Source organism: Macaca nemestrina, chromosome 1, assembly GCF_043159975.1.
Source record: "Macaca nemestrina isolate mMacNem1 chromosome 1, mMacNem.hap1, whole genome shotgun sequence".
Lineage (NCBI taxonomy): Eukaryota > Metazoa > Chordata > Mammalia > Primates > Cercopithecidae > Macaca > Macaca nemestrina.
Window position 1 is genome coordinate 120596504 of NC_092125.1, and position 12319 is coordinate 120608822.

At 51.4% G+C, this 12319-nt stretch overlaps 1 protein-coding gene across 2 annotated transcripts; it reads right to left on the reverse strand.

The window, feature by feature from the left end:
* Nucleotides 1-9735: 9735 nt before the first annotated feature.
* On the reverse strand, nt 9736-10872 carry LOC105479187 (endoplasmic reticulum resident protein 29-like). 2 transcript variants are annotated; one of them, XM_011737061.3, is made up of 2 exons: nt 10714-10872; nt 9736-10574 (listed from the first exon to the last, which is right to left on the reverse strand). In XM_011737061.3, the coding sequence occupies exons 1-2, from the start codon at nt 10855-10857 to the stop codon at nt 10557-10559; spliced, it is 162 nt and encodes a 53-aa protein (XP_011735363.2). In that variant the 5' UTR covers nt 10858-10872; the 3' UTR covers nt 9736-10556. The 2 variants fall into 2 exon arrangements, with proteins under 2 accessions (XP_011735363.2, XP_011735362.2); XM_011737060.2 differs by having other exon boundaries at nt 9736-10872.
* Between the last annotated feature and the right edge of the window lie 1447 nt (nt 10873-12319).

A 12319-nucleotide genomic window follows, 5' to 3' on the forward strand; every position in this document is an offset into this window, starting at 1 on the left:
CCTTCGGCCGCGGGCTCTCATTGGACGGGGCGGGGCGGGGCCGAGGCCGGGGACACGCGCGGCCCTTAGGGCGGCTCCGCCCGCGCCAAGCCCGGGGCGCTCCGCGGCGCCCTAGGTGTAGCGGCCGCCTCCGCCCCTCGGGGCTCCAGCGCGCCACCGCACCGCTCCCCCACCTGCTCCCGCGCGCTGCGACGGGGCGCCGCGGCTCCCTCCTGCGCCCGGAGCGCCCAGTCCCTGCCGACACCGCGCCACCGGGTCCTAGCGCCCTTCAATCGGCAGCCCCACTTCTGTGGGTGACGGCCAGGCTGGCGGAACAAGGGGATGCGGGCACTTCCCTCCTGTCCCCAACCTACAGTGACACTGGCGCTGAGCACGAAGGATGCACTCATTTCCTCCATCCTTGCGCTTCTGTGAAATGGGTGGAGTCCCCGCCACCGGGAGTTGGGGGTCTTGACTACCTTTTCAACACTGCCTACAGGGGCGCCGTGGGCAGTCGGCTTCGGGCGGGGGATGCTTTCAGCTAGAGCTCATCGCCCTGCTTCCTCCGACCCACTGCACCCCCCACCCCCAACGCATCACGTTTAGACCTGGCTCCTGCCTGCCCGGCCTGCGCGGCCCGGGTGCTTTTCTTTACGGACCGGGAATCGACTGCCGACGTTAAGGGGGCACCTGCGGACTCCCCGCCCCTTACGCCCGGGCTCGGCGGAGCTCAGTCTCTCCCCGCTCCCCCTCTGTGCCTCGGTCCTCCACCCTCTCGGGCGGGGCTGAGAGTATGAAAGAATCAGAAACAGCTGGGAGGTTTTCCCGCACCAGAGGCCAGGGTGGGGGTCCTGCTGAGAGGGTGGAAGCCCTGGAGCTTTTTCCCTCCTTCGCCTTCCCATCGTGCCTCCTCCCCACTGCTCTCTCACCCTCCCTCCGCCCGCAGATCGCCTGGGGGCGTGGTAAATCGGGAAGGGGTGGGGAGGTGCAGTCTGCCGTAAGTGACTCTCCTCTCCCCACTACCCCAACCCTCAAACCTCCCAGGATAGCAGGTACAGCCCCTGCGGGCACAGTGGCCCTTGGAACTAAAATTCTTTTTAAAATCCTTGGCCTTCCAACTTCGAGAGTTCAGAGTTCACCTGGGGTCCCGCTCCAGTCCCTTCTTCAGCCTCAGTTTCTCCCACCTCGCAGGTGTCTTTCCTGCCTCCTCATGTGATTTTAAAGTCCTGGTGTAAACAACTAACTAGTTACTGCCGATGCTCCCCAACCCCAAATTCACTGTCAGTCCTTGGCTGGGGGTTGGGGGCGGTGGTGGCCTTAGAGGTGCCTCCCGAGTGTAAGCAGATGGGGTGCAGCTGGCTTAGGTTCAGAGGAACCTAAAGTTTTCTCGAGAGGGGCAGGTGGGAGAGGAATGAGCCCAGGCTCATTATTGGTTGGGCCCCTTTCCTTGGACCACTCTTTCACCTCCTCCCTGCCCGGCCCCCTCCCGACACAGGGCAGACATCTCAGAGACAGAGATAGTGGAGATGGTTTCAGAGGAACTTTTATCCTATCTCCCACCGCCTCCTAGTCCTAGCGCCCCTCACTCTGCAGCCCCATCTTCTGTGGGTGATGGCCAGGCGGGCAGAGCGGGAAGGAGCTGCAAGCACTTCTCTCCTGTCCCCAACCTACAGTGACACTCCTTTACCCCCACTTTCTGTGGTAAGGTGCTGAGTGCATTCATTGATTCAACAAATACTTATTTCCTATCACATGCTGGGACTGTGCTAGGCATTAGGGGCACATTGGTGAACAATCTATGCCCTCATGGAGTTTGCATTCTATTGCAGGAGGATAGACCGTAAACAATAAACATCAGAAGTAAAACAGAGCATGTTAGAAAGTAGTAAGTGCAGTGGTAAAGAGAGCACAATCAAGGGGATGGTTACAGTTGCAACTAGGATGATCAGGGTAGGCCTCATTAAGGTGACATTCAAGCAGAGATTTGAAGGAGGTGAGGAAATGAGCCAGGCAGCTTCCTGGTGAAGAGCATCCCAAGCCGAGTGCAGAGCCGGTACAGGGACCCAAAGGCAGGAGTGGGCTGGTGTATGAGGGCTATCGAAAAGGCCACCCAGCTGGAGCGGAGTGTGCCACGGAGGAAGAGAATTCAGATGAGTCCCTGAGGTGCTCCAAGTCATGAATGGGAGGCAGTGCTCCCCACTTGGGTGGAAAGTGGGGGCTGGGCTGGAGTTGGATGGGAGTTGGAGTGGACTGAATACAGAGACCTCTCAGGGCCGACTTCCTGGCACAGAAACTGGGACTATATCCTTTGTGACCAACCAGCTAACTTGTTTTCTTCCCCTTCTCTCCCTTTCTTTTTGTCAGGCGGGCTCCAGTTGGCCCGTCTATTTCCTTAGAAAGGCACAGACGCTGTGCCTAGTTTTCCTGAGAGGGGCAGGTGGGAGAGGAATGAGCCCAGGCTCATTCTTGGCTGGGCCCCTTTCCTTGGACCACTCTTTCACCTCCTCCCAGCCCGGCCCCATCCCGACACAGGGCAGTCTTGGAGCTCCAGCAGCCTCTCCCAGACTCCCCTGTGTGTTTAGACCTGGGTGTGACTCTGGCCCTGTGTTTATTTCTACATATGGGCCTGGGGTTGGTGGGAAGAGCGGGGAGAGAGAAAGTTGGCTGAATATGATCACATCAGCCCTAACCTAGAGTGGACTCGCCCACATGAGCCCCCAAATCACTTCAGAGGCCCCTTCTTTGGCCTGAGCTGTCTTTATAGTCAAGTGGGACTGTGTCTTGGCACAACACAGATGCTCAAGTATTAAAGCATGTTTTTGAGGCCCAGGCTTGGTGACTTACGCCTATAATCCCAGCACATTGGGAGGCCGAGGTGGGAGGATGGCTGGAGCACAGGAGTTAGAGACTAGCCTATTCAATACGGTGAGACCCCCCCAAAATTTTTAAATTACTCAGGTGTGGTCACGCACACCTGTGATCCCAGCTACTTGAGAGACTGAGGCAACAGGATAGTTTACGCCCAGGAGGTCAAGGCTGCAGTGAGGCATGAATGCACCACTGCACTCCATCCTGGGCAACAGAGTGAGACCCTGTCTCAAAATAAATAAATAGAAATTTTAAAAAAATTAAAAGCATGTTTCTGAGCTGAAGGGTGGTGGGGGCCAGGGGCAGGGGGTGGCCAGAAACATCAGCAGCTCTGAGAGGGAAGGAAGTGGGTGAGGGGACTAGATTTCTCTCTAAGGTTTACAAGTCACCTCTGCCCCCAGAGTGGACAACCTAGGCTGGGGCTTGGCTCCTGCTGCTGCTTCGTCCCCTCTCCTCTGAGTCCCCCGCTCCCCAGGAGGAATTCCAGGCTGCAGGAGCCAGCTGACTGCAAGAGCTGCACTCAACCACTTAACTAGAGAACAAATATGGAGCCAGAGAAGAGGTTTTCTGGGATCTGCCTCTTTGGAGCTTCAAATCTCAAAATAAACTTCCAGTCTCAAGGTCCTAGACACTACTGGAGAGCTCAGCTCCTCACGCAAAGGCCTGTTGTGGGGCTGCCAGGCAGAGGGTCAAGGCCAGAGGCTCAAGCTAGCTCCTGACCTGCATCTTCATTTTATTCCACACTGTCATTCTCAGTTCTGGGAGCCAGAGGGAGGAGTCACTGGTCTGAGAGTTAAGTTCTGGTCTGTAGAACCCTGCATGGAGTCAAGTCAGCACTTACTGAGCACCTGCTGTGTGCCCAACACTGGCCAGGGTATCCTAAATAACAAGGAGCAAAAGGCATTACGCCCAAGGCATTTTCATGGAAATATAATAAAACTGTCTGCTGGTGGCACACTAGGCTCTGCTGAGGTTCAAGGGTCGTGCTGCAGACATGGTGAACTGTATCAGCAGAGACCTGAGGAAGAATCCCAGGTCCCCTCAAGGCTGCCAGGTCTACCCAGCCAGCAGAGTCGGGTCCACCCTCTTCCTCATAGTGGCACTAGAGCCTCCTTCTGTCCTTTCGAAAGTGGGTGACCAAAGAAGAAGGGTCCACTCTCACCCTTGATATCACCTTATGCTCTGCTCTCTCGTGGGGCAGAGTTAAGATTTCTCTTCACTCTGTTCTCAGCTATGCGTGGCTGAATGATTTTGAATTTTTGCTGGCCCTTGGATGGGAGGGGAGATGAGCTAAGGGGAGCTGGGGTGTGGGTAAACAGCTCTTACCCCGCCCTGCTCTATCCTCCAGAAGGCTCCCCTTCCCTGGGCCCCTTTGGCGATGACCTTCTCTTTTTCCCGGTGGGTGGGAGGTGGTGTGGATGGTAATGAGCAGAGAGAAAGGCCAAGAAGGGGCTGGGGGGAGGTTTGGATGGGAGTCAAGGAATTCCTGAGCCTGCTGCTTGCACAAGGGGCCCTGAGACGCCTTTCCTGAGATTTCTTTGCAAACCGAGGCAGGTCTTATTTGAAATAGGGCCAGGTTCACACAGGTAACTAATGCCTCACCTCTTGCCCTGCCACCCCATGCAGGTGTCTGGGGAAGTAAAGGAAGCTTGGGAGGAACCCAGGAGCTGTTAAAGGGCGGGGGGGGGGGGGGCAGGGGGGAGAGTGGGGATCCACGCTTTGTACACAGCCTGGCTGGCCTCTCCTTGGTATTTATGAGCTCTTAGGCGAGGCGTGGAACGTGTCTCAAAGAGGCCAGACCAAGAGGGCTTTGGAGGGAAGGAGCATCCAGCCCCAAACCAGGAAAGGGGGCTTGATGGACGAGGACCCCTTTCCTCACAGCTAGTGGCTAAACAGGGGCACAAACTGCTCCCCTGAGGACCAGGAAGAAAGGAAGAGAGGGATCTAAAGGGGAAGGAAGAGAGGAGGCTTGGGGAGGTGAGATGATGGGGGCAGGGAATGGGGGTGTCTGGAGCCTTTTGGCACTTTGGCTGTAATCAGACTGGAGCCAGGCGGTGGGCGGGCTGACGGCCATTCTGGGCGGGTGGCCCAGGTTCTGTGTGAGGCCAGTGGGTGTGCTGCTGGGATCCTGGGTGGTCACTGACCAGCCTCTCCCCAAGGGAGGGTTCCCAATCTGCCTGTATCACACAGGCTAAGCACTGAGCTCTCTTTCTCTCCCTACCACCTGTTCCGGGCCCTAGAATGATCTGGAAGTGAGAGTTGTTTCTATTGGACAAATATCTGCAGAGGGCATGGCCTGCCTCCCTCCCACTCTGCCTTCCTCAGTTCACTCTGCCTCTTGTTCTCATACTCTCCCCGTGTCTCTTCTCTGAGTCTCCATCTCACTGGGTCTCTCTCTGGCTCATGTTTCTGTCATTCTGCTTCTATTTGCATCTGTCTCTTGTGTTTATCTCCCTGTCTTCATTTGTCTCTCTGTGTCTCAGTTGGCCTGCCTCCCCCTCCCTGTCTGAATGTCTCTGTCCTTCTCTTTCTGAATCCCTGTCTCTTGCCTGTCTCCCTGTCAGATTGTGTCACTCCCTGTCTCTCCGTGTGTATCTCTCTGTATGAATCTGTATGACCGTTTGTCTTGCTCTTTCTTCATTCTCTCCACCTGTCTCTCCATGTCTTTTCTGACTCTCTGTGTCTTTCTCCGTCTCTCTGTGCATGTGTGTGTGGGTGCGCGCCCCTTATTTTCCTTGGTGTGAATCTTTGCTTTTGTCTTTGTCTCTTTCTTTCTCTTGCCCTCTCTCTGTCTCATACCTCCCCCTTGCAGCTCCTGCAACATGGTACAGGGAGCACTGGACCAGAAAAAGTCAGAAAACCTGAGGGTTTTTTCACCCAACTCAGCCATGCACTATTGGCATGACTCTGTAAATCACTTTCCCGGTTCAGGCCTCAGTTTCCCCACTGGTGAAACAAGTAGGGTAGAGATCTAGTTCCGTCTGTGGGACCGTCTTTCTGCTTCCTAAATGTGACCCTGAAGTCAGGACTGCAGTATCCTAGGGACTCCAGTGGAGTGGGGTCTCTGGTACTGTCAGCCAGCAGGCCCCCAAAGAAAGACTCCTCACTCCTTCACATCCTTACATATCAGGGTGGACAAGGTCCCTTTCTGGGGCCATGTCTGGGATACAAACCAGATTAGCTCATCTCTCTAATCCTCTTTGTGCTGGGGCCTCTGCCAGGCAGGGACACCCACAGCGCAGAGCAATGGTGTGTGTGTGAGTGTGTGTGCAGATTCTTGGAGAAGGCAGGACACTCAAAGTTCTCCTCCCTTTGTTACTCCCTCCTGCCTGAAAAGCTCAAATCAGCAGCCCTCACTGTGTAAGAAACATCATCAGACTTGAGCCAAGTCAGGTTTTCCATAGTCTCTGTCTGTAATCCCCTCTCCCCCAATTTCCTTCTCTATAGCCTCTCTAAAACTGGACCAATCATTTCAGCCGTCCTCCTGTTCCTGAAAAACCCAGAACCCACCCCCTCCTCCTCTCCTAACCCATGTGTTATGTGTGTATACTCTCCTCCAGTCATCACAGGAGAAGGGTCTTTCTGTGAAAAGCCGGAGGGTGAGGCTGGGGACCGTGGACACAGAGGGTTGGGGGAGGGTGAGGAAAGCACTGGGCTTTACACCCCCAAGTCCGAGGCCTCCAGCCCTTCTCTGAGGTTTCCTTTGGAGAGGTCTCTCTTGCCTGATAAGATCAAAGCATTCCCTCTGTCAAATCATTACCTTATTTTCGAGGCAATTAGAGAACTTATTGTATCAATTAGCCGGGTCTCCAGCTTTAGTCGTTTATCGCTGCTCGTCTCTGTCTTGCAGAGGAAAGGGTCTGCCCGGCGCAGCCCTCCGGGCCAGAGAGGGAAGAGTGGGGTGCAGGGCAGGGCTCTGGCGGGCCCCAGGGCCGCGGCCCGGGGAGCTGTCCGGATGCTTTCAGCAGGGACCGGCAGCTGGAGGGCACCGAGACGCGCTCCCGAGAGGAGAGCTGGGCGGCTCCTCCCGGTGTCCGCGACGGCCGCAGGATCGCTCTCTCCCGCGGGCGCAGCACCTGCGCGCCGGAGTAGCCCGGGAGAGCGAGCCGCAGAGTGAGCGGAGACCGCTCAGGCCAGGCCTGGCCAGGGCCCCAGCCCCAGAGGAGAACGCTGAGCTTTAGCCAAGATGCCGGGCCCTTCCCGACTCGCGGGTGGGCGACTCGCCCTGTGAGCCGGGCGCCGCGCCGTGGCGTTCGCGGGAAAGGCATGGCAGCCTGAGCTTCGTCTTCTTGGGGACCCCCGCGTTTCAGACCGGGAGAAAACCTTAGGAGCGGGCGTGGCACGGAGAAGTGGGGGTTCCCAAGGGCAGGCGAGTGTGGCCTACTTTGCTTCTACCAGACCACAGCTCCCGCCTGCAGACGAGGCGCGCACACACACCGGGGATTTGGGTCAGCCAGAGGATCCCTAGAGCGGTGGTTCTCAAACATTTTGGTCTTAGGAGCTCTTTACACTCACACATTATCGAGGACCCCAAAGAGCTTTTGTTTATGTGGGTAATAGCTATCCATGTTAAAAATTAACATAAGGAAGAGCCAACTGAAAAGTTCCCAGTGGCCAAAACTGGACAATTTGGGCAACAAAATAAAAGAGTTTTCGATTGTAACCCAAAGCATAACATTAAATATACATAAGTCCATGCTGATACAAATAAATGATTGAATGAATAAACAAATGGAAGAGAAGAGACAAATTTCCCATACAGACTTCCAAATAATGTATGTGGGTATTCTGCCCTGAAGGAGGTGAAATACAACTCCCTACCACTTAAGTGCGGGCTATGCATTGTGACCTCTTTCCAAGCGTATAGTACAGACGGGGAGTGTGGAGGGGAAAAGCAACTTCACAGTGGAGAAAGCTGACAAATACAACCTCACTGCGTGATCAAGGTCAACATACCAGTGTCAGGTTGGTAGTATGTACCCTTGAAATGATACTATAAAACAACACTTTCCCTCTGTGGTCCTCCTCCTCATAACCCCGGTCTAATCATGAGAAAAACACCTGGTAAATTCCACCAGGAGGACATTCTATAAAATACCTGACTAGTACTCCTCCAAATTGTCAAGGTCATCAAAAACAAGGAAAGTCTGAGAAACTTACACAGCCAAGAGGCGCCTAAGGAGACATGACAAGTAAATGTAATATTATATCTTGGATAGGATCCTGCAAAAGGCAAAGGACATTGGGGAAAAACTGAGGAGTTCTGAACAAAGTATGGACTTTAGTTAATAATAATGTATTAGTATTGGTCCAGGATTGTGACAACTGTGCCATACATTTGTAGTGTAAGAAAGATGTTTATAATCAGGAAAACTGGGATATAAGGGCACTTTGTACTATCCTTGCAATTTTTCTGTAAATCTAAAGACTAAAATATAAGATTTTATTTTATTTTTATTTTTTGAGACAGGGCCTTGCTCTCTCGCCCAAGCTGGAGTGTAGTGGCACCATCATGGCTTGCCCTGAACTCCTGGGCTCAAGCCACCCTCCCTCCTTAGTCTCCTGATTAGCAGGGACTACAGGTATGCACCACCATGCCTAACTAATTAAAAAAAATTTTTTTTTTTAGAGACGAGGTCTCACTATGTTGCCCAGGCTGGTCTTGAACTCCTGGGCTAAAGCAATCCTCCTGCTTCAACCTCCCAACGTTCTGGGATTATAGGCATGAGCCACTGCACCTGGCTTTAAATGTATTTTATAAGATCAAAATGGAAACATTTAAAAATATTTATTTTAATTTTAATTTGTTTATTAGCAATAATAACCCCAATACTTGTTAATATTAATACCATATTTTTATGGGAAAATACCTATAATTTCCAAAACAAAAAGAGTGAAAAGAGTGGCATTATTTAACATTTTTGCAAATACTCTAATGTCTGGCTTAATAGCAGAATTCTCTTATGTGCTTCTACATTCAGTCTGGTGTGATAATGTACCCTCTGGAAAACTCCATTGTACACCCATGAGAGAATGAGGGAAGCAAGAACAAACAACAGCTTAATATTACTATGAACCTCTTTGAGAGCCACTACCTTAGCAATCTTATCCATTACTGTGATTTGAGATCCTCAATTCAAAGTTCCTAAATTTGACATCTCTTGTGAGTTCTCTGATTATGCCTGTCGTCATACACTCACTTTTTCCCCAACCATCTACCCTTTTAAGACTTCCTGGTTCATGTCAACATGACCATCGTGCCTCTGCTCATAGCAGCTTTGTGCAGTTAATGGTCAAGACATTCTACTCCCACTGTGCACAATTGTTTAGTAATGAGACAGTTACTCCTCTTATTTCTCCTGAACATATTGAGAAGTGTTACAACTCCTAGAATAGTGAACAATAAATGATAGTTGGATGACTAGAAACGATTCTGGAGTCTGTGTTATTTTTCCTTCTGATGAAATATCTTCACCCCTGCATAGCAACCTGAGTTTCCACTATGCAATGATAACACTCTGATTTAGTAAGTACGTTTGACATTAAATATGTTAGCTATAGGGTTTTTGTACATGTTTTTTTAATCAAGTTGAGGAAGTTTACCACTATTCCTAGTTGATGAGAGTATCATGAATTGGGTTTTGCTGAATTTTTTTTTGCGTTTATTGATATGATCATGTGATTTTTCCTTTTTAGACTGTTAATGTGATAGGGTATATTAATTGATTTTCAAATGTTGAATCAGCCTTGCATATCTGGGATAAATCCCAGTTGGTGAATTCTTTTCATACATTATTGGACTTGATTTACTTATATTTTGTGGATTTTTGCATCTGTGTTCATGAGAGATATTAGTCTGTAGTTTTCTTTCTTTTTTTTTTTTTTTTTTTCCACTTAACCAAAACACTGAAACTTTAATTGAATGAGAATTATACCTGTCAAAGACCTGGGCCGTATACTCCTCTCTCCTCTATAGCACTAATTCCTTCTGAGGGGTCATTTCACCAGCCACCTGAGTAAGTGCTCCAGCTATCCCCAGACCAGCTAGAGACATCCCAAGCATGGTCACATCAGCATCAATGTCCAGGCATACTCAGGGCTCAGAATCGTGGGTTAGTACCACTTTTCCCACTACCCCCTTATATTCCACAAGGGACTCACAGCCAGCAGGTTAACTCTCCCCTCCCTATCCCCACCAAACCCTGGAAAACCACAGACGGCCTTTTAAAGCTCCTCTTTCTCGGCCCCCTTCTTCTGGAAGGCAGTCAGGATGTTTAAGCTCTTCTGGAGCTCCTCCTTCTTCCCATCACTCGTCTTGTTCTTCTCAATCAGCCTGGCAATCCGAGTCATCTCTGATGCTGGGAAGTCCTCCCCTTGGTCTAAGATCTTCCCCATGATCTTCAGGTATTGCTCGGCCCACTTCTTCTCAGTCTCCTTCACACTTGAGAGGTTGTCCTGCCCCCGCTTCAAGAGGGCCTGGCGGCCCTCCACACCAGAGGCCCTGATGAACTCCCCGGCGAGAGCGTCATATACAGGCAGGCAACCAGGCATACCTAGGTAGACCCCTTGCCCCTTCAGCCAGCGCTGGATGGCTCCAACCTTAACTGCCCCAGTGTATGGGACTGGGTTCTCAAAGTCCCCATCCCGGAAGAGGTAGAAGACTGGGTAGCTCTCTTTGTCCAGCTTGTATTTCTCACTCAGTTCCATGTTCAGTTTGTCACCATAATCTGAGATCCCCACCTCTGCCACCAAGAGATCATCGCTGGAAGCCGAGTTTTCAGCAAGACGCTTGAACTCATCCTGCTTCTCACCGTAGGGGTACTGGGTGTCGAACTTCACCAAGACGAACTTGCTTTTGGTAATGACCTTGTAGAAAGTGACCGTATCCAGGGGAAGGGCGCCCTTAGTGTGCAGGCCGCTGCCGCCATGCGGAGAGGAGAGGAGCAGGAAGCCCAGGAGAAGGGGAAGCAGCGGGGAGAGAGACGCGGCGCGGGACACAGCTGCAGCCATATCGCCGGGTTCCGGGCCAGTCTGTAGTTTTCTTATAATGTCATTGTCTGGTTTTGGTATCACAGTAATGCTGGACTTATAGAATAAGTTAGGAAGTATTTCCTCTGCTTCTGTCTTCTGGAAGAGATTGTGGAGAGGTGCATTGTTTTGGTCTTAGTGGAAGTGGCTTTTTTTTTTTTTTTTTTTTTTTGAGACAGAGTCTTGCTCTGTCGTCCAGGCTGGAGTGCAGTGGCGCGATCTCGGCTCACTGCAACCTCCACCTCCCGGGTTCAAGCCATTCTCCTGCCTCAGCCTCCTTAGTAACTGGGATTACAGGCGCGCACCACCATGCCTGGCTGATTTTTGTATTTTTAGTAGAGACAGGGTTTCACCATATTGGTCAGGCTGGTCTCAAACTCCTGACCTCGTGATCTACCTGCCTCGGCCTCCCAAAGTGCTGGGATTACAGGTGTGAGCCACCGCGCCCAGCTGGAAAGCAGCTTTGAAACTGGGTAATGGATAGAGGCTGGAATGGTTTTGACGTGAATGATGGAAAAACTTACATTGGTGTGAATGGAGGATGAAGGGTGATTCTATTACACTAAAGGCTCAGAAAAGAAGAGCTATGTAGGGAAAGCTTCTCTCTTAATGATTACCTAAGTGATCATGATCAGAATGCTGGTGCAAATATGGACAGTGAAGACTATTCTGATGAGGCCTCAGATGGAAATGAGAAACATTTGCCAATTTCCAATTGGAAACTGGAGGAAAGGCCATTTTTGTTACAAAGTGGCAAAGAACTTGGCCGTGTTATGTCCATGTCCTAGAACTCAGTGGAAGGCAAAACTTAAGAGCGGTGAACTAGTGCAGCCATAAAAAAAATGAGATTGGCCGGGTGTGGTGGCTCAGGTCTGTAATCCCAGCACTTTGGGAGGCGGAGGTGGGTGGATCACCTGAGGTCAGGAGTTTGAGACCAGCCTGGCCAACATGGTGAAACCCTGTCTCTACTAAAAATACAAAAATTAGCCTGTAATCCCAGCTACTCAGGAGGCTGAGGCAGGAGAATCACTTGAGCCCAGGAGGTGGAGGTTGCAGTGAGCCGAGATGGCACCACTGCACTCCAGCCTGGGTGACAGAGTGAGACTCTGCCTCAAAAACAAAAACAAAAACAAAAAAAAGGAATGAGATCATGTCCTTTACAGGGACATGGGATGGAGCTGGAAGCCACCATTCTCTGCAAACTAACACAGGAACAGAAAAATAAACACTGCGTGTTCTCACTCATAAGTGGGAGTTGGACACAAGGAGGGGAACAACACACACCGGGGCCTATTGGGGGCTGGGAGGGAAAGGGGAGGGAGAGCGTTAGGACAAATATCTAACGCATGAGGGGCTTAAAATCTAGATGATGGGTTGACAGGTGCAGCAAACCACCATGGCACATGTATACCTATATAACAAACCTGCACATTCTGCACATGTA

Excerpts from the sequence above, each read along its gene's own strand:
- LOC105479187 (XM_011737060.2), bottom strand. The coding sequence starts at position 10,857 with ATGGCTGCAGCTGTGTCCCGCGCCGCGTCTCTCTCCCCGCTGCTTCCC.